General features: G+C 38.5%; 1 protein-coding gene across 2 annotated transcripts in view; it reads right to left on the reverse strand.

Moving 5' to 3' along the window:
• LOC139939478 (low-density lipoprotein receptor-related protein 2-like) overlaps window positions 1-23057 on the reverse strand; it is a 65437-nt gene that overhangs the window by 28107 nt on the left and 14273 nt on the right. For both annotated transcript variants that reach the window (XM_071935433.1, XM_071935432.1), the window contains exons 2-20: window positions 21136-21264; window positions 19393-19533; window positions 17310-17432; window positions 16261-16398; window positions 14860-14997; window positions 13817-13939; window positions 12741-12860; window positions 11998-12108; window positions 10096-10221; window positions 8379-8504; window positions 7174-7438; window positions 6568-6696; window positions 5857-6027; window positions 4418-4650; window positions 3751-3914; window positions 2941-3010; window positions 2168-2296; window positions 894-1013; window positions 350-475 (exon numbers count right to left, since the gene is read on the reverse strand). In XM_071935433.1, the coding sequence (XP_071791534.1) occupies window positions 350-475; window positions 894-1013; window positions 2168-2296; window positions 2941-3010; window positions 3751-3914; window positions 4418-4650; window positions 5857-6027; window positions 6568-6696; window positions 7174-7438; window positions 8379-8504; window positions 10096-10221; window positions 11998-12108; window positions 12741-12860; window positions 13817-13939; window positions 14860-14997; window positions 16261-16398; window positions 17310-17432; window positions 19393-19533; window positions 21136-21264 (2682 nt within the window). The remainder of the gene's footprint in view (window positions 1-349; window positions 476-893; window positions 1014-2167; window positions 2297-2940; window positions 3011-3750; window positions 3915-4417; window positions 4651-5856; window positions 6028-6567; window positions 6697-7173; window positions 7439-8378; window positions 8505-10095; window positions 10222-11997; window positions 12109-12740; window positions 12861-13816; window positions 13940-14859; window positions 14998-16260; window positions 16399-17309; window positions 17433-19392; window positions 19534-21135; window positions 21265-23057) is intronic.

A 23057-nucleotide genomic window follows, 5' to 3' on the forward strand; every position in this document is an offset into this window, starting at 1 on the left:
CACACGCTGAGCTTTGCGAATTGGTCTGTAGGTTGCAAAACGCCACATCGATCCGCCAGCTTTGATGTAAAACAATGGAAAAGTGTACGCGCTGCAAGTGACTCTCAGCAAATGGTAGCTCCTCAAGCCTGCACAATCCATCAAATATTGCGGCTGATGACATCTTAAGCCCATAGTTCATACTTCATGCAAATCGAAGCGAATTTGACGTCACAACTTGGGCAGGGTTGAACTGCCGCGAATTATTCCTTGCAAATGTGTGACATCAACATCCGCTTCGCATTTGCATTCGCGGGAAGTAAGAACCAGGCTTAATGCAATCAATCCATAGTTGGAGGGAATAACTTACGACATTCCCGGTGAGGTTCGTCACTGTTATCGCCGCAGTCGTTGTCCAGATCACACTTCCATTCTTCAGGGATGCAAAACCCACTTGTCGTACACTTAAAGTACCCCTCGGCACACACGTGAGTATCTGCATACAAGAGACAAAATCACTGTCAGTTTTTCCCCATAATTTTCAGTTTAAAGGGAAGGGGGTGTCAAGCCGAGCAAATAAGAGCATTGACATTGTTTTACTAATTTCTCAAAAACTCACCCCCTCAGCAAGATATACAATCCATTCTTAAACAGCGCATAACACATAGTTAAAAAACATGTCCCTAAGCGCTCTTTAGAAAAACACAACAGAATACAAACAGCAGATGTACTGGGTAACAATTTAAATGGATGAATTAAATGTTAAATAAGTGCGTCTTTAATTTTAAGGTATAAGGTACGTTTTCAACCATCATTATCTTCAAACTGTGTAAGTTTAATATAAGTCTGTGCACATAATGTTTTGTTTTACAAAAAGTACCCAAACCCTATAAACTGTTTGAAGTTAAACTCACCGCAATTTAACTCATCAGACCCATCATTGCAGTCACTTATTTGGTTACAGACTCTGCGTTCGCTGATACATCGAGAACGATCAAGACAACTAAACTGCCAAGTATCACACTGATTTACAGCTGCAAAATAAGAAGACAAAAGAAGTTGTCACAAAGGGCCTTTATAATAAAAGGTAAGACCTATCAGCGCATTGAGATAGTTTGAATGCGGTGCTAGCTTCGATGGAATGGACACATCCGCAGAATGACCAATGATAGACCAGTGAAAAACAGCGAAAAATACAACCTGACTAAAATGTAGAAGTTTGAGATCGACCGGCCATCTTGGTCACGAGAAAATAGTGCAAAAAACGATTACACATTTTGTATGACATCGATTCAAAACAAAAAAAAGAATAAAACGCTCATTGAGCGATAAACTCCTAGCGGGAAAACAGTTTTGTTTAATTCCAATCAAATATGACATTTCAGACAGAAATATTTCAAGGGATGTTTTCAACTATCATCATCATTAAACTGTGTAAGTTTATGCAAATCTGTAATCTTAGAGAAGATTTTTTTCTTGCCATTCTGTATTGTTCCTTTAAAGCCATTATACACTTTCGGTAAACAGTATTGTCCAAGTCCCACACTTCGTGTATCACAACTTATATATAAAATAACAATCCTGTGGAAATTTAGGCTCAATCGGACATCGGAGTCGGGAGAAAATAACGGGAAAACCCACTCCTGTTTTCGCGCATTTCGCCGTGTCATGACATGTGTTTATAACAAATCCGTAATTCTCGTTAACGAGAATTTATATTGTTGTACCGTTTTCTCAAAAAGTAAAGCATTTCATGGACTAATATTTCAAGAGAAGTCTTTCACCATTACCTTCTGTAAACCCTGTAAATTATTTGTAAATCTGTGAACTTTTTTTTTTTTTCTGTACCGAAAGGGTCCAATGGCTTTAAAGAGTGGACAGTAAAGATATGAATCTTGAATCTTGAATAAATCGTACTCGGGAGGCTTAGCTGCACGCTACGCGAGCAAAAATGTGAACATGCACAGTAGATTATTTTGTTAGAAAAATCTCACGCTATAAGCATTCGTAAAGTTACCATTTCTCACGTCAGGTACATACATGTACGTGCAGACGTCATACTTGAGCATGAAATAAACCCCAAGTGGTGACCACACCTAGAAATGACCCAATTTTCGACGTTCACGTTCACGTTTTTGCTGGTGTAACGTGCAGCTCCCTAATGGTAAGTGTGTTTGTTTAAACTTACAGCATTTAGCAACATATCCCTCATCGCTACCGTCCGAGCAATCTCTGTCACCATCACACAGCCACAATATCGATTGCAAACAGCTCCCATCGTTACATTGATACTCTCCAGGCTGGCAGTTCCTCACAGCTGAAAGTCAACACATCGTTAATAGAGTAAACAGTGGGTATGTTCAAACAGCGTACTAAGTTAGACCCAAACCGGTTTAACTTTAAGAGGTGTTCATAAAAAGTTGTTCCCCTTGCGTTCAGACAGCACTGAATTAAACCCGATATGGTTTATCCTTGGTTTGAAGAGGTCAAAAGCAGACGCGACCCCATTACTCTAACATCCAGTTTATTGGCGTGTTCATTGGTCACCATGTGTTTACGTAAGGATTGCGGGGGTCAATGGGTCATCTGCTGTGAGTTAAACTGGATGTTGTTGTTTTTTGTTCTGTCAACACACACTGTTAAAAATTAAAAGCGAAGCAGTCTAAAGATACCCCCCCCCCCCCTCTGAAGTGACGTAGTTTTCGAGAAAGAAGTTCATTTCGAGACCTCAGATTTAGAATTTGGGGTCTCGAAATCAACCATCTAAAAAGCACACAACTTCGTGTGACCATGGTACCATCATTATCTTCAAACATTGTGTTTTGTGTCCTGCAAAAAATACCCAGTCCCTTTAAGTGACTTCAGACGGATGCAACTTTAAACGGTACATAGGACTTGGCCTAGGCATTCCATTAACACTAGCACAGGGTATAATGCATGTAAAATAATAATATTACTCACGGCAATTCTGCTCATCAGAGTTATCGGAACAGTCATTGATACCATTACACTGCCGATACCAAGAAATGCACTGTGGACATACAAATATCATCTTGTTACAAATGTGGGACACCAAAAACTGTTTCAGTATTAATATTATTAATATTATTATTATTATTATCATTATAATTAAATGGTTTATTAAAAATCTATTCAATTTGTTGCCAGCAGCAAAAATTACATGAACATTTACATAATTAAAAATCTGGTGTAAAACGTTCAGAACACACTCCTTTCCATATCATACAACTTCTGATGGACTCTATACTTTCCACTTTTGGAGATCTCAAAAGCAAAAGGGGCATATCTTATCAGGACTTGAACTTCGCTCTTGATGAAGGGGCACATCAATTTCCCTCTGGTGATAAGGGCCACTTCTATGAGGAAAATGTTAAATTGTATTTTAACGATGCAAAGGGCACCATAGCCAAAGCACAGGGCACTAGGGCAATCGCTATGGGTGCAAAGGATTATTTCGAGGACTGGCAAAAAACAATTGTTTAACTTGAAATCTGAATGTTTTGCAAATGGAGAAGGAGCACAGAACCAGTTAGTATTAAACAGGGTACATGCGATAGCATTTTGTTTTGCTTACAAACAAAATGATTCTATGGGCACGAAAAGTTCTAAGAAATTACATTCTATTTGGTTTTACCCACATCAGTGTATATGGGTAAAACAAAAATGAATATTCTTTAATATCCGTGATGCATTTTTAACATCTATTAAATCTTCTATAAAAATTAAGGTACAGGTTTGTAAATATTTCACCTTTTGTTCAGCAATACATGCAAACTGAGCCGGCGTGCAAGCTGGAATGCACCTATGTCCATTCACCACATGATTCTCAGCGCAAGCACATGTAAACTCAGTCCCTCCCGGAGCAATGAGACACAGTCCTTCACATGGAGCATTACTGCAGATGTTTCCTAAAGCTGTAGAGACAATCAAATATCAAGTTACTGTAATGGGATGAAATTAGAGGCATAGGCAAATTGAAATCAAGAGCCATTTAGCAGGACAGCTGTAACTTCAAGCTCAACTCATCATTCTCATCTTTTACTCATCAGTTGTACCGTAAACAGTAGGGCAGGTATTTTAACAGTGACGTAATATTCAATATGGTCTATTACCGCAAACCTTACTAAACAAATAATAATAATAATAATAATAACTTTCGATTTATATAGCGCCTAATAATTAACACTTAATTCTCTAAGCGCTTTACAAAGAAGTACACTATAAATCTACAACAACATAAATATAAGGGGACAAATAACACCACTACAGCCTAACGACACAACAATACAAGAACGTAAACTATTGTAAGAAAAGGTGTGTCTTTAAGGCACTCTTGAAATCATCAAGGGAAGATGTTTTCCTGATCGTCAAGGGCAGAGAATTCCACAGACTAAATAGACTAAATGAGACCACTTACTTGGATCTTGTCGAAGTGGATGCACAACCTGAATACCAAAGGGTCGATGAACCGTCGCACGAATCTCGACTTCTTGGCCGCTGTACTTATGAGCCTTGTAGACTCCTTTAAGATTCCAATCAGTGAAGTAGATGTAGTCTCCAAAGACTGTGATGGCAAAGGGGTGAGCGATGGTGTGCTGATCATCATCATGAAGGAGACGGTGTATATGATTAAAGTCCATATCGGAGTAGCTAAAGGAGAACGGAGAGAAACCAAATGAAGATGAGGTGTTGTCATTGGTGCAAGCACATTAAAAATGCAGAGGACGGCCAAAGAACCAAGCTTGCCACCATCCATCTAGTTCATCACTAAAGAGAGGCTCCTTTCGGCTTCATGGCCAGCCTTAGATGGCAACCCCCCCACAAAGAAGGCACTAAACATGGCCACAAACTTCAGAGGTAGAATCAACGCGGCACCCGGTTAGTTGAGATCTAGAGGCTGCCCGAAGACATCTTGGATCGAACAACTGGGTCCATCACTAAGCAAGGTTAACAGACTCCGGAACCTAGCTACCAACTAGTCTAGACTGTCTATGCAGTAGAGTGAGTGAATGAGTGAGTGAGTGAGACATGAAAACTCATTTAGTGGCGTTTTTGTGGCGTGTCATGGTCGAGTGGTTAAGAGCACCGGATTCAAGCTCTGGTGTTTAATCAGCAGAGTGTGGGTTGGAATCCCGGTCGTGACACTTGCTACATAAAATTGGGGAGGTATTGCTTTCTGCTCTACCAGCCAGACTTCAGACTGATGATACCCAAGCCTGTTTCAGACCTAGGAGTAAGTGGCAACGGCCTCTGGTCAAAAATGAATTTAGCCTTCAGGCCTTGTATGTCTGGCGACTTGCATAAAACAATTTTTTTTATTTTTTTTAAAAGCCACCTGCTCCAGCAATGCAAATGTCGTGGTTACGAATCCCTAGTTGTTAGCATAAAAACTTATTTGGCAAAGAGCAATGCAGAGCTGTTGATGATATAAAACATTTGAGAAACCGCTCAGTTCAGTAACAAAGTTTTTTAGAAAGTGGTCATGTCTACCTCAGATAATGAAAGACTTTAGGCCTGAAGTCTTTTATTATGCATCTGAAAGCACACAAATCTGTGCAACAAGGGTCTTTTTATTTTCATTGTTCTCTTGGAAGTTTGATGAATAACTGAGTCAACATTTTTACAGATTCGTAATTTTATACATATGTTGGGATACACCGTGCGAGGAAACTGTTCTTTGACAATTACCATAAGGTGTCCATGCCTTCATATGTACTATTCAAAATAGTAGCAAAAACATTCACAAGTAATTGACTATTCAGAAGGGAGGATTTCTCGCCGTGGGTTCACATTTAGGAAGTTGTATTGGATTGATCGTACCCGTGACGTCATGGAAGTTTCATGTGACATACTTACGAGATATAATCCAAGTGCGCATCGACCCAGTACACATGCTGTGCTGCGTAGTCAATGGTCAATCCATTGGGCCAGCCCACTTTCTCGTCATGTAATTCCATCTTGTCAGTTCCATCCATACCAATACGACCGATGTAAGGCCTCAGTCCCCAGTCAGTCCAGTAAGCATACCTGACGAGATAATCAATCAGATTTTTTAAATTCTTTTGTTAAAGGAACGTTACAGAAGACATTTTACTTGACATAGATTAAACAAAAATTGAATACTAAGACGAGAACCCTTGGCTTCACAACCAGATGAACAAATAATTTGTTAAAAAAATGTGAACTGCCACTTGACATGCTTGAAGGTTCTTGTGTACTAAGCAAGACACTTAACAATTATTGTTGCTTTATTATATGGGTAAAAACCAAAAATTGATATTGCTTTATCCTTTCGGATGGGACGTACATGTAAAGCCGTTGGTCCGTGCGTTGTGTAATGCACACAAAAGATCCCAGAAACACATATCGCTAGAGAAGGGGTTGCTGCTTAATGCACCGTAGCAGCTTGTAAACCCTTTTTCATAACTTCAATAACCTATCTTTCTGAAAAATATACCAAGCGCCTTGAGTACCTTGATGGTAGATACGTGGGTTATATAAGACTTCCGTATTAGCAAAAGTATAAGTTAGAAAGTACTATTTTGTTTAACACCTAATTTCTCTTACCCATGTTCAGGATCCAGAGCAATTGCTCGAGGTTCAAAGAGACCGGAATTTATCAAAACCAAACGATTCTTTCCATCTAGATCAGAAACTTCCATGACGTCACGGGTACGATCAATCCAATACAACTTCCTAAAGAGAATGGGGTGAAAAGTAAAAGACCTTTATCATAGTATTGCCATGGCTCTGCCCATCGCAGTGCTGAAGTCTGCGCTTACGATCACCATTCTATGCTTGCAGCAAGCACTGAATTTCTGCGCTAGCTGTGTAAGCAAAGAATGTCTACTTTGCGGTGTACGCACACACACAAGCCATAATTCCCTGCTTACTTGGTAATATATCGGTGTTTATGGGTAAAACCAAAAAGAATATTCGTTGTCCCGACGCAAATTTAGAATACTCTATTATTATCTTATACATTTCTTACATACTCGAATCCCTTACTCAAATTGCACCCAAGTAATATGCCTGTGATTTTTTTTCACAGAACTCAGGAAAGATACATGTAGTCTAAAAAGCACATCAGTGTTTATGGCTCAAACCAAAATGAATATTCATCGTCCCCAATGCAAATTTAACATGTATAATTATCACAAATTTCTGACGTACTTTGTAACCCAGTCCACAGCCAGACCCTCAGTGTTTATGACGCCGTTTGTGTGAACCTGTTCTATGTTGGTTCCATCCATATTCATGCGGTTTATAGAATGATTCCCAATGTCCGAGAAGTAGATCTTCTGGTCCACATAATCAAAGTCCACGGCAACGATGAGGTCAAAGTCGTCAGCGATGCGGTCATAGTCGACCGAGTTTTCCTCAATTCCAAGACGGCGTATGTAGTAGCGATTTCCAAATACTATAAATGGATCACCCCCTGGAGTTAAGAAACAAATCAATAATAACAGACAGTACGCAAAGGCAGTGGACACTATTGGTAATTACTAAAAAAAAATATCATCATAAAACCTTTCTTGATTACGAGTAATATGGAGAGGTTGATAGTATAAACCATTGTGAGAAACAGCTCCCTCTGAAGTGGAGTAGTTTTCGAGAAAGAAGTGATTTTCCACGAATTTGATTTCGAGACCTCAAGTTTAGAATTTGAGGTCTCGAAATCAAGCATCAGAAAGCACACACCTTCGTGTGACAAGGGTGTTTTTATCTTTCATTATTATCTCACAAATTCGATGACCGATTGAGCTCAAGTTTTCACAGGTTTGTTATTTTACGCGTATGTTGAGATACACAAACTGTGAAGGCTAGTCTTTGACAATTACCAATAGTGTCCACTGTCTTTAATACATAGCGCATATCACTGTAAGGTCCCTATGCGCTCTAAAAGAGAGAAAGAAATTTATGTTGAAAAAGGCAGAAAGAAAGAACTGGGATAACATTAAATAAACAAATGTGTTTTAACCCAGGTTTTAAATTGATCAGTCTATGTGCGACATTTTGAGGTAAACTGTTCCAAAGATGCACAGCAGCGTTCTAGAAGGAGCGAGAACCATATAGGAAGTATTTGTGATACCTGGCAGAAACTGCACGGTTTTCTTTTTACCTCGTCGACTAACATGGTCGGCCATTTATGGGAGTCAAAATGGCCAAGTGTTAGTTCGCGCAGTAAAAGGAAAACCACAAATTTCGAGGCAAACTTGTGTGGATAATTGTATTCTACTTTTAAAACATCTTTCCAACCATATGCATTTTATTAAAAACGGTTACAAACGCTCAGTTATAGACCAACCAGTCCGATCCAAGGCAGCGTGTTCCTTTAAGGTTCCTTTCTATAAGGGTGAAACTGGAGTTAAACTTACCGTAGTTAACTACGCAGCCTTCGGGACCATGTGTATAGCCCCATGCACAAGTGCAAAGGTAACTTCCTGGTAAGTTAATGCAAACCTGTGAGCAGACACTAGGTGTTTCAGCACACTCATCGAAATCTGCAGATGTTGAAAGAAAAAAAAAGACACTTTCTAGAAAAACAGTTACAAGCAGTTTAAAACATTGACTGCACATGACGTCTTTGACCATGCTCTTTGATGTTTCAGGCAGTGGACACTATTGGTAATTACTCAAAATAATTATCAGCATAAAACCTCATTTGGTAACGAGTAATGGGGAGAGGTTGATAGTATAAAACATTGTGAGAAACAGCTCCCTCTAAAGTGACGCAGATTTCGAGAAAGAAGCAATTTTCCACGAATTTGATTTCGAGACCTCAAGTTTAGAATTTTAGGTCTCGAAATCAAGCATCAGAAAGCACACAACTTTGTGTGACAATGGTGTTTTATCTTTCATTATTATCTCGCAACTACGACGACCGACTGAGCTCAAAACTTCAAATGTTTGTTATTTTATGCATAAGTTCAGATACACCAACTGTGAAGACCAGTCTTTGACAATTACCAATAGTGTCCACTGTCTTTAAACAATGGAACAGTGCACGCGTGTACGCACTGCGTGCGTCTCTCATCCAATGATAGCTTTTCACACGTGCAAGTTTTATATAAAAGATGGCGGCCATGAAGGGGTCTATTGAATTTCATTTCACGTTTTGGAGGGAAGAAAGAACAACAACATAAGTGAAACCATGTAATTAGGTCTTTGAGGAGTGATTGGTGGTTCTAAAAAGAACCGAAGGACTCAATGTTTCAGCCATTATAATACTCTGTCCGCCGTCTTTTTGTGATACGATGTCTTTCGGTGGGAAACGGCTCCCTCTGAAGTGACATAGTTTTAGAGAAAGACGTAATTTTCCTAGAACTTGATTTCAAGACCTCAGATTTAGAACTTGAGGTCTCGAAAATCAACCATCTAAACGCACACAACTTCGTGTGACAAGGGTGATTCTTCTTTCATTATTATCTCGCAACTTTGATGACCGATTGAGCTCAAATTTTCACAGGTTTGTTATTTTATGCATATGTTGAGATACACCAACTGTGAAGGCTAGTCTTTGACAATTACCAATAGTTTCCACTGCCTTTAAGCATAACAACTTACTTGATAACGAGCAATGAACTAAACGGCTCCCTCTGAAGTAACAGAGTTTTTGAGAAAGAAGTGATTTCTCACTGAAATATTTGAATTGAATTCGAGCATCTGAAAGCACACAACTTATGCGTCAAGGTTTTTTTTTCTTCCATTACACTCTCGCAACTTCCATGACCAATTGAGTTCAAATTTTCACAGACTTGCTGTTTTATGCATATGTTGAGATACAGCATGTGAGAAGACTGGTCTTTGACAAGGTGTCCAGGGGTGGATTTCACCAAGGTAGTCCTAACTTAGGACTAGTCCTAGGCAATGCTAAGAGATAGGACCAGTCCTAAGTTAGGATGAGTTACTGGTCCTAACTTAGGACTGGTCCTATCTCTTAGCATTGGCTAGAACTACTCCTAAGTTACTGGTCCTAACTTAAGACTGGTCCTATCTCTTAGCATTGCCTAGGACTAGTCCTAAGTTAGGACTACCTTTGTGAAATCCACCCCAGTGCCTTTAAAGTAAAACAGATATTAAAACTTGTCTTACCGACACAAGTGTGTTGATCTTCTCCTAAGGTATATCCATCTTCACAAGTACAATGATACGTAAGCGGTTCATCTACACACCCATAGCTACAGGTTGGATAGTCTGGACTCCTGCACTCGTTCACATCTACACAAATAATAATAATAATAATAATAATAATAATAATAATAATAATAATAATAATAATAATAATAATAATAATAACAATAACAATAACAATAACAATAACAATAATAATAATAATAATAATAATAATAATAATAATAATAATAATAATAATAATAATAATAATAATAATAATAATAATAATAATAATAATAATAATAATAATAATAATAATAATAATAATAATAATAATAATAATAATAATAATAATAATAATAATAATAATAATAATAATAATAATAATAATAATAATAATAATAATAATAATAATAATAATAATAATAATAATAATAATAATAATAATAATAATAATAATAATAATAATAATAATAATAATAATAATAATAATAATAATAATAATAATAATAATAATAATAATAATAATAATAATAATAATAATAATAATAATAATAATAATAATAATAATAATAATAATAATAATAATAATAATAATAATAATAATAATAATAATAATAACAATAACAATAACAATAATAATAATAATAATAATAATAATAATAATAATAATAATAACAAAACAAGAACAAGAACAAGAACAAGAACAAGAACAAGAACAAGAACAAGAACAAGAACAAGAACAAGAACAAGAACACGAACACGAACACGAACACGAACACGAACACGAACACGAACACGAACACGAACACGAACACGAACACGAACACGAACACGAACACGAACACGAACACGAACACGAACACGAACACGAACACGAACACGAACACGAACACGAACACGAACACGAACACGAACACGAACACGAACACGAACACGAACACGAACACGAACACGAACACGAACACGAACACGAACACGAACACGAACACGAACACGAACACGAACACGAACACGAACACGAACACGAACACGAACACGAACACGAACACGAACACGAACACGAACACGAACACGAACACGAACAAGAACAAGAACAAGAACAAGAACAAGAACAAGAACAAGAACAATAATCATAATCATAATCATAATCATAATCATAATCATAATCATAATCATAATCATAACTAAACATGCACTGATTAATAATAACAATAATAATAATTGGTTTTTATAAAGCGCTTTACACACCCATAGGGCGTCTAAAAGCGCTTCCAACATTACTACCCCTGGTCACTGGGCCATTTGCTTCATTTCCTACAACATCTCAGCTTCCTGGAGAGTATACAAACATTTGGGGGTTTCGATCCATGAAACAAAAAGATAAACATGTCTAATCCGAAATGTAAACTTTGGTCGAAACCCTGAAAGAACACTTTAAACTTGGCTGCTTGGCTGCACTAAACCTATCCAGTAGGCTCCGCCCACAACGCAGGTGTGAGCAAGAACACGTGGGGCTCTCCAATGCCTTTCTGCACAACTCTGCCGCTCGCGTCAAGATACGCGCACGCATGTCAGACCTTATTTGTCGGACCTTCGTTATGTTGTGATTGGTCAATACGCAATGTGGCGGAGCTTAGTGGATCTGTCTCTTTGCTGCTTGGACCATAAGAAAGTAAATAAACAGTTAGCGACCATGACAGGAATTCTGGTGAATAAAATCTGTTAAATTTCATTTTATATTTAATCAGGTAATTTGTTATTTCTCTTAATATCCCTACACTTTACTCGACCTCCGGAAGTGATACAAATAATTTGTACAGCGCCCTCACACGGTCAAATGAACGGAGGATTGACTGACAAACTTGGTGTGATACTTACTGCAAGAGGGTCCAATGTCCGAGCTATCCGTGCAGTCAGGGGAGCCATTACACACTAGATCCTCTGGAATGCATTGTTTGTTCAGACATTGGAAGAAACCTTCCGGACACGCTGCGTCAAAAAAAAAAAAATAGTCAGAGAAAATTCTTAAGATTTTTTGTTTTAAATAAAAAACTTCAAACTGAAATAAAAACACCTGAGTGAAACAACATCCCAAAAATGACAATAAGGTATTGGTATTTGTCGCACGCTGCCAAGGACAGAAGTGTAGTTAGATTTCAAAACCTTGAAGTTGGGGCATAATTAGCCACCCAAAATGTTGAGGTGTAAAAACTATGAAAATTACACGTAAATTATAAACAAACATATAATAACCAAGTTAGAATAGCATTCTCTTAAAGGGAAGGTACACATTTGGTACTTACTCAAAACAAATATTAGCTTAAAAACTGACTTGGTAACAAGCATTGGAGAGCTTATGATAGTTTAAAACATTGGGGGAAACGACTCCCTCTGAAGAAACGTAGTTTTTGAGAGAGAGGTAACTCCTCACTAAAATAATAAAAGACTTCTAGCTAGAAACTTTTTTGTTCCTATCTGAAAGCACACAACTTTGTGTGACAAGGGTGTTTTTTCTTTCATCTTTTTCTCACAACTTCGATGACTGATTAAGCCCAGATTTTCAATCAATGCATTGGAAGATTTTGAAAAGGGAAACAAATTAAATTTTTGGTGAAACTTACTGCAGTCTTGTTCATCTGAGCTGTCCCTGCAGTTATCATATCCATCACAACGTTGGTTCAGTGGAATACAACGACCGTTGTTACATGTGAACTCGATTTCATCTCGACAGGTCGGGTAATCTGAATAATAAAACAAAATACTATCATTAATAATAATAATAGTAGGTATTTGTAATGCGCCAAATCAATCTTCACAGATGTTCAAGGCACAACAGAGACAATGTAAACACAACAATACATGTACATATCCAGTGAATGCTAAACAAACAAACATAATAACACCATTTTAAAACAACAACAATGGGAAGAAATCAGAACCAGGAGGGGAAACCACGACCAGACCTGCAGCATTGAGCCAAAGAATGTCCCGCCAAAGCCAGTCTCTCTATGACAAGAACGTGCAGGCCAAGCCGAGCGATACCGGTCACACACTAAAACATTATATCAAAAGATCAAAAAAGCAAATCATTGAAGTAATTGCAAAAACTGTAGAGTGTCGTCATGGCCGAGTGGTTAAGAGCATCGACTTCAAGTTTTGGTGGTTAAGTGACTGGAGTTTGGGTTAGAATCCCGGTTGTGACACTTGTGTCCTTGAGCAAGATACTTTACAACAGTTGCTTCTCATCACCAAGGGGTATAAATGGTTTCTTGCGAGGGTAGAGGTTGATTTTGTAAGTTAAAAAGTCTTCGGAGCACCACGGCAGCTCAGGGCTGTGTACTCCCCAGGGAGCTGAGAAAGATTAAAGGGATATTGGTCTCAACGTTTTGTCAGGAGACTGTCAAAACAAAAAAATAAATCTAATATAAAGCGAGCATATCCACCGTGCTGGGTGTTCAAGGCGCAGTAAAAGCTAAAAACAAGACAATAAGATAAGTTTTTAGAAGAGTTTTGAATTTTGTGGTACAAAGCATGATCTAATATTAAGTGGTAAAGAGTTCCAGATGCGTGGCGCAGCTGAAGAAAAAGACCTGTCACCCCACGAGTCTTGAGACTTGGGTTCAATGAGGAGAAGCGAGGAACTTGATCAAGGATTTCTTGAGGAATAATTGTAATAATAACAAATTAATCTTATTACCACAATGGGATCCTTCGTCACTTCCGTCTCCGCAATCGTTGTCATGATCACACTGGTACCAGTAAGGTATACACAGATAATTCATACACTGCCATTCATTAGGCTGGCATGGGTGACGGGTACCTGTTGGATATTAAACAACAAAAATGATTTTGCTAAAAAAAAAAAAAAAAACATTTCTATGGCTTTGGATTTAGCTTCAGACTCTGTTCTCTCGTCTGAAGCCCCAAGCACATACACAAAGCATGTTCAGTCAGTGAGGAAAAAATTATTTTAGCCAGTAAAATGTATTTTCGTGAAACTGTTTTACTCATTTCTCAAAAACTACAGCACCTCAGCAAGTAATACTTAAGTGAAACTTTCTAATATATGAATATGAATAATGTTTAAAAAATAAAATAAAAATATTTTGTCAATTCAGTGAAATGAGCTTTGGTTTTGCATGTCTAATAATATGTTTTATAAAAATCGACACTTAAATTTTACCATTTAAACAAAAACACAATGAATATATAATATAAACATTTATGAAAAGTATTACAATATACTTAAGCAAAATATCATTAGTTGGACAAATATCATTAATCTGTGGACATTGTAAACGGTATGCCAATCCTTTAAACAAAAGTGTTGCATTAAAGCCATTGGACCCTTTCGGTTCAGAAAAAAAAAAAAAGTTCACAGATTTACAAATTATTTACAGGGTTTACAGAAGGTAATGGTGAAGGACTTCTCTTGAAATATTAGTCCATGAAATGCTTTACTTTTTGAGAAAACGGTTAAACAATATAAATTTTCGTAAGCGAGAATTACGGATTTGTTATAAACACATGTCATGACACGTCGAAACGCGCGAAAACAGGAGTGGGTTTTCCCGTTATTTTCTCCCGACTCCGATGTCCGATTGAGCCTAAATTTTCACAGGTTTGTGATTTGATATATAAGTTGTGATACACGAAGTGTGGGCATTGGACAATACTGTTTACCGAAAGGGTCCAATGGCTTTAAAGAAGATATAGAATATTAAACGAGCCAAAACTTACCACATAATGCAGGGTCTTCGTCCTCGGCGAATTCACAGTGGCTCGTTCCATCACATACAAGATCCAAACTGACACATTTACTGAAGCCAGGGCGGTTCTGACGACATGTAAAGTACTCGTCACTACACACATGGGTACCTGTTAATAATAATAGAAATAATAATAAAACACTTAATTCCACAAATGTGGTCATGTAAACTATACTTACTGCTAAACTATACTTACTACTTAATAATAATAATAATAATAATAATAACAAAGAGTTGTTCGGGCTATTGCCCGAACACCTAATAATCTAAGCAATGCTTGGCATTTATATAGCGTTCTTACACGTAAAAGGTACCGCAGCGCTTTACAACAACAATTACAAGCAATCAAAAATTAACAATACAGAGCAATGAGAAATAACAGCCTACGAAGCGAAATAAGTATGGAAACGGTATGTTTTGAGTAAAATCGGAAAGTGACAATTACAATACAATCTATGGCCTAATTTTGAATTATGAGACCTAGAGTGGATTTCACAAAGAGTTAGGACTAGTCTTATCTCGAGTTAGGACGACTTACTCGTCCTAACTTAGGACTATCCAAGCAAGTCAGGACTAGTCCTAACTCTTTGTGAAATCGACCCCTAATCCTAAGCACCAAGTAATGGTTCACAAGGTGCTGTGGCGCAATACTGGAAGTGTCGTGGCCGAGCGGTTAAGAGCACCGAATTCAAACTCTGGTGTTTCTGATCAGCAGAGTGTGGGTTCGAATCCCCAGCCGTGACACTGTGTCCTTGAGCAAGACACTTAACCATTGCTTGGTCCCACGTGTTGTGTAACGCATGTAAAAGAACCCAGTGCACTTATCGAAAAGAGAAGGGGTTCGCCCCGGTGTTCCTGGTTGTGGCTGCTTCATGCGCCGTAGCACCTTGTAAACCCTTATAATGTGCTAAATAATTGGGTCTCAGAATTCATCACTGCAATAACCTATCTTTCTGAAAGTTTGTATATACTCAGCGCCTTGAGTACCTTGTTTGGTAGATACGTGCGCTATATAAGACTTTGAAATTAATACTGCCAATCCAGCCAGGAACACTGCGCCTTCACTTTTCGATAAATGCACTGTGTTTTTTTATGTGCATTATACAACACACCAGACCAGTGGTTTCACGACCCTTCCAAAGGAAAAAAACAATGGTAAAGTTTCTTGCCTAAGGACACAAGTGTCCCGACTGGGACTCGAATCCACACTCTGCTGATAAGAAAAACACCAGAGTTTGAAGTTGGTGCTCTTAACCGCTTGGCTACGACACCACATAAAGTGCACAGATATGATCATTGTGAATATGCTTTATCAAAGCTATAGTTATTATTATTATCTGATTATCATGATTATTATTATTAAGATACTCACTGCAGCTGTGTACTGCATCATCTTCATCAGAATTATCCCCGCAATCATCATCTCTGTCACACAGCCATTGATTGGGAATACATCGCCGACCATTGGCACACTTAAAATGATCCGTCGGGCAAGTAAAGCTTTCCGTCACTGCATAAAAAAAAAACATAAAAATAAGCCATTATTCATCATTGATGTTTGGCACTTAACGCATGTGTGCTCCGTTTTTGAAAGGGCAAGGGCACCAAGTCATTTCTCCTTGGTAAAGGGCAAGAGGAAATTGTAAATTTCTACTACCGCATTTCAAGGGCATCAAGGCTATGACCGGGCATGGAGGCAATCACCTTTGTTGCCTCTGTGAAGAATCAGGCCTTGTAGCCAGTCGACTACTATTATTCAGGTGACTGTTTGGAAAGGAATTCCATGGAGATAACAGGTGTTAATTGACAAATGAAAATGATGTTTTTATTCTAGCCTCTTTCTTTAATGGAGCTTACTAGTTAGCCAATCAATCTCTTTTTCAAATCATTCTCTTTTCCTTTCATCAAGTACATTGTACAATTGTTGCACGATGTGACAGGGCCCGTGGTACTTTGTACATCCGAGGGGAAAAATGTACCTATTTAATTATCTGGCTGGTCTCGTCCATCTGTCTGTCCTCTCGTCAACGTCTTGTCTGTCCCAGGGTAAATTTAAAAAAAAAGCACTATGCTTCAAATTTTCCCTGCATATCGGTAAGTTCTGTTGTCATCTTCAAACATTATAACAACGGAGTATTCATAGTTTAAAAAGCAGATGAACAGTTGTTCAAATTAAAAACAGTTCTTCTTCAAAGTTTCCTTGAACCTGTGGCTGTTTCGTACTAAGTGCTGGAAATCAACCAACGGTGGGAACAACCAAGGTAGCCGGTAAACAAAACTAAAGTTACCCTCTGCGCTGTGTGTTATGCGTAGCGCACATCCTAAGCCATGGTACATGCGATAATGTATCACATCACTTGATTGGTTCTCAAGGAAAAAAATTTACAATTTGTTATCGAGGAATATAAAAATGTAACTTACGGCATTCTGGGGGTTCGTCTGACCCATCCACACAGTTCCGTACTCCATTACAGTATGACGTGCCTGAAAGACATCGGAAACTGTCGGCGCATTTTATCATAGTTGACGGGCAAGGGGTTTCACCTGTGGGGTTAAAGGGGTAAAAAGAGGCCATTTTGAAACGACATAGAGAAGAAAATGCAGCATTAAATAATGAGGAAACATAAAGGGGGCTACAATAGACGATGTGACCTCTCACATCACATGAAAACCATAACATGATTCACGCGCATACCGCCGGGCAAAACCTTTGTGCTTTGGCAGCCAGCTATAAATTGTACGCAATCTTCCTATGACTGCGCAACCCGGCGAAACATAACGTATAGAGTGTTTTGTCAACAGAGGGCGGTTTGAATGTAAACATAGGTCACATCATCATTCGTCTGTAACATTGTAAACCAAAGGAAAAGATAAAGGCTGTCTACAGCTGTTTGCTGTGTTTTAGTCGCATTTTTAGGGCATTTGAGGGCATTTGCGGGCCGTATGCTGTCTGAGTAATAAGCAGGACGATTGCAGGCGGAGTTTGGCTAATGGGAGACTTTTTGAAAGCTCTGCCACTAGAGGGCAGCAGACCTACCAGGTAAGGGTGCACAACTCCTATAGCAAACAATGGTAAATGCTAAACATTCAAAAATACTCAACAAATATTTAGAAGTCTCTCAGCCTCTTGAAAATTAAATCAGATACATTGTCATACAACTAAACTTCAGATTTCTTCTCAATTTTTGGTAGGTCAGAGTATTTTGAAATTTTTGCTAAACACCCTAAAAGAAACACTCCCAAAAACTCATGCACTCCGCTTGTTATCCTTGGGGAACTCGTGTCCAGTACGTCCTGTTCCAGAACAGTTTGGTTTATGCTGGCAATGTGAAATGTAAAACAAAATACAGTTTGGCTAAATCTAAAATACAAAATCAAAAACACGGAAAACACAAGGTATTTGCTGTCAGTGACCGTCACTCATGCTTCTCTTATTCCTAAGTTGTTGACATTACCTGGTGAAGAGCGCCCTCTCTTGGTGATTGACAGATAGTCTAAAGTTTCCCATTGGATTATTATTTTACCATGTAAATATGTTAAACTTGGACCGACTTGACATAGTTTTACTTGTTTCTCAAAAACGTAATATTTTTAGTAAGTTTAATGTGAATCACTGGACATTGTGCTTTGTTTTACAAAAAGTAAAAACCTTTAAAGGAACACGATGCCTTGGATCGGACGAGTTGGTTTTACTCTTTGAAAAGCATTTGAAATCATTTGCTATGAAATGCATATTGTTAGAAAGATGTTTTAAAAGTAGAATATAATGATCCACACAAGTAATATTCAAAATTGCACGGTTTTCTTTTACATCGCAAACTAACACAGTCTGCCATTTTATGGAGTCAAAATTTTGACTCCACAAAAAAGTGAGAACGGTGCAATTTCGAGGCATGTTTGTGTGTATGATTTTAATCTACTTTAAATTGTCTATAATCTAACCATTTTGTGGAAGTGTGTGGCCAAGCGGTTAAGAGCACTGAATTCAAACTCTGGTGTTTCTGATCAGCAGAGTGTGGGTTTGAATCCCCAGCCGTGGCACTGTGTCCTTAAGCAAGACACTTAACCATTGCTCCGTCCTTCGGATGGGACATTAAGCCGTTGGTCCCATGTGTTATGTAACGCATGTAAAACAACCCAGAGCACTTATCGAAAAGAGAAGGGGTTCGCTCAGTGTCCCTGGTCCGATCAGCAGCAAATTGCGCCACAGCACCTTGTAAAGCATTACATGGTGCTATCAGAATTAGGTCTCATAATTCAAACGTAGTCCCACATCTTGCAGGACAAACTGTATGTTACAGCGCCAGGAGCGTTACTGGGTGACGGACATGTGCGCTATATACATGGTAAGAAGCCACAATTGTTACTATTAAGCATTATTATTATCATCTGCATTTCATAACGAACGGTTCCAAACACTTTTCAAAGACCAACTAGCCCGATCCAATGCAACATGTTCTTTTAAGAGAGAGAGAAAACATGGTAAAATAAGACGGCTACTCACGGCAGTAGTCAACATTTTCATCGGAGTGATCTCCACAGTCGTTGTCTCCGTCACATCGCCATTCAGGAGGAATGCAGACATTAATGGTGTGACCTGCAGTCCCTGGACATCTCTCATATCCAACACGACAAGGCATTAACACTGTGGGTAAAGAAATTGAGAATTGATTGTAAACCAGGGGTGGAATTTCTGCTCTGAAAGGGCAATGCCATTTTGGGTGCATTCGTTTAGCTTCCCTGGGTTTACCCCGCAGTGCTCACACGGGTGAGACCCTGACAAGAGCTAAACGAACGATCACACTCGCCCTCTCGTGGTGACGGCATGCAACTCAAGTCACCCACAAGTGACCCACTCCACAAACAGGGCACTGGGGGTTCACCCGGGTGAGCCCCGTCAAAGCTATTCGAACATACCGGGGCAGACCGGGGTGACCCAGGGAAGCTAAACGAACGCACCCATTGATTGCAAAAGATCATCTACATCGTAATAATAATAATATTTGGTTCCCATGAGTGCTTTACCACACCCTATAGGGAGTAGGAGCGCAATAGAGTGCTCAGTATTTTTTGCAAGGTATGTGGAGCTTTGTTTTAAAGTATGAGACCTAGTATTCCTTTGGTAGCACTATATAATGGTCTACGATGTACTGCTGATCAGACCGAGAAACCTAAAGCTGACCCCTTCTCTTTTCGATAAATGCACTGGGTTCTTTTACATGTACGTGCATAACACCATCACCAGGGGCCAATTTCATAGAGCTGCTTAAGCAAAAAATTTGCTTAAGCACGAAAATAGCTCGCTTGTTTTACACATGTTACTGGCCAAAATTTCATGCAATATACATTGCTTGTGACTGGTATTTAGCTGTTGTTTACTTAGCATAACAATTGAGTGGAGTTTTGGACGGTCATCTGATTTTACTAAGCAAGGTCTTTTTTGCTTAAGCAAAATTTTGTGCTTAAGCAGCTCTATGAAATTGGGCCCAGGACATGTGACCAATGGCTTGGCTAGTGCTTAAGGGCACTAGACACGTTTGGTAAGTGTCAAAGACCAGTATTCTCACTTGATGTATCACAACAAGATGCATAAAATCTGGGCTGAATTGGTCATCAAACTTGCAAGAGAATAATGAAAGAAAAACACTCTGTTGCACAACTTTGTTTGCTTTCAGATGCATTATAATTAAAGGCTTTAGGCATGAAGTCTTTTATTATTTGAGTGAAAAATTACCTCTTTCTCAAAAACTATTTTACTTCAGAGGGAGCCGTTTCTCACAAAGTTGTATACTATCAACAGCTCTCCATTGATCGCTACCAAGTAAATTTTTATCAAAGAGTTATTTTTATTTATTACCAATAATGTCCAGTGCCATTGAGGACACAAGTGTGACGACCAAACACTCCACTGATCAGAAACACCAAAGCTTGGGGTTCTGTGTTCTGCTTATCTGCTCAGCCACAACTCTCCATCTATGGTTGCGGTCCATTATAAGCTTCCCTGGGTCGACCCCGGTCTGCCCCCGGTACATTTAAATAGCTTTGACGGGGCTCACCCAGGTCAGCCTCAAGTGCCCTGCTTGTGGAGTAGGTCACTTTGGGGCTGGCCCCAGGTGCATGACGCCACAACAAGAGGGTGAGTGATTGTTCGCTCAGCTCTTGCACTTGTTGATACAGGGAAGCTAATCAACCCCCCCCCCCCTTCCCCCCTGTAAAAAGAGCTTGGATATAACTTTGTTTTTCTTACCTGGACAGTCTAGTTCGTCAGTGGCGGAACCATCAACGCAATCCGAGTAACCATCGCAAACATCAACCAAGCTTATGCAAGAAAAATCCGTGCACCTAACTCCGTCACAGGGCATCGTAGTTTGGGACACTGTCAGGGTGAAAAATATAAGAAGGGAGGATATACTCATTATTTCCAGTTCTGTATGATGCTTGAAAGCCTGGACCTCAACAAATCAAGTGTATTACATGTGGAAGCAACAGTTTTTTATTTGTGTTTTCAAGCCCTGATAACAGTGTCACAACCAGAGGGGCAACGGCCAAAAACTCTCCCCTTGCCCCCCCCCCCTCATGAACCCTCATCTTCTTAAATTCTCAAGGATTTTGCTCTCTTTTTTTTAACCCCACAATTTCCATGTGCCTTTGAATGAACAAAGACTATGATCCATGTACATGAAAACATACTTTCTTTTGAATTCCATCCTGTCATTTTAATCTCTCAAAATCTCTCGAAATGTTATTTTATACTCTTGGCATCAAAGGTAGCACAGGCATCTAAAACTTTTCCTTCCAAAAGTTCATGTTTTGGAATCAAGTGTACAACAACAGTACAATGTAATATAATCACTTTATTAAAGGATTTGACTTGAGTCCTTTTTGTAACACAAAACACAATGTCCACAGATTTGCATTAAAGCCATTGGACACTTTCGGCACAGAAAAAACAAAAGGTTCACAGATTTACAAATAACTTACAGGGTTTACAGAAGGTAATGGTGAAAGACTTCTCTTGAAATATTATTCCATGAAATGCTTTACTTTTTGAGAAAACATTAAAACAATTATCAATTCTCGTTGTCGAGATTTATTTTAAACCCATGTCATGACACGGCGGAACGCGCGGATACACGGGTGGGTTTTCCCGTTATTTTCTCCCGACTCCGATGACCGATTAAGCCCAAATTTCCACAGGTTTGTTATTTGATATAGAAGTTGTGATACACGAAGTGTGGGCCTTGGACAATACTGTTTACCGAAAGGGTCCAATGGCTTTAAAGGATTTGACCTGAGTCCTTTTTGTAACACAAAACACAATGACCACAGATTTGCATTAAACTTCCACAGAGGCTTCTCTTAAAATAATACTTGCAAATAATTTTCGTTTTACTCATTTCTGAAAACTGCTGCACATCAGCAAGTAACATTTGAAAAAGGTACATTGTAAGCTTTCTATCATAATTATCTTCAAACTGTGTAAGTTTAATGTAAATCTGTGGACATGATGTTTGTGTCCTACAAAATATACCCAGACTCTTTAAGAGTTAAATGTCAAATGTTCACAATGTCTTCTCTTTCTTCCACCAAAATGAAGTCACGTACATTTTAACATATATGTAAATGAACATACACTAAAAAATTCCTTTCTGGTCTTAAATAGATCAGAAAGTACATTGGCCAGACCTGACTCATAAAATGTTGTCACACATGCTGTAAAAAGAACTATTTCTATTAAATGGAACAAAAGTGAATCACACCAAAAAAAATTGTTTTCAAAGAACCAGGAGACATTGTTGATTTTAACAAAGAAAACTGCACTCAGCCACAGCCTTAACCCCCAGCTGAAATATCCCACTTTGTGAAAACACTAGTCATCGTACCCTCTGACTGGTTTATGTTGCGCAACTCTAACCTACCCCTTGTTAGGTTGCTCGGAAGTGAAACAAACACACGCGAAAGCAGACGCAGTGTTTCTGTGTCGTCATAAACGCCCACAAAAAACTACAACAACAAGTTTTAAAAAGCAAAACTTTAGTCATGAAATCAACCAACCATGAAGATCTCTACCACTTTTTTCTTTGTTTACAACAAAGGGAAATTTTATTCAAAAAGTAGAAATGATATTTGTTCATTGTAAGAATTTCTTGATACCCCCTTTGGGCTATT

This window comes from Asterias amurensis, chromosome 7, assembly GCF_032118995.1.
Source record: "Asterias amurensis chromosome 7, ASM3211899v1".
Taxonomy (NCBI): Eukaryota; Metazoa; Echinodermata; class Asteroidea; order Forcipulatida; family Asteriidae; genus Asterias; species Asterias amurensis.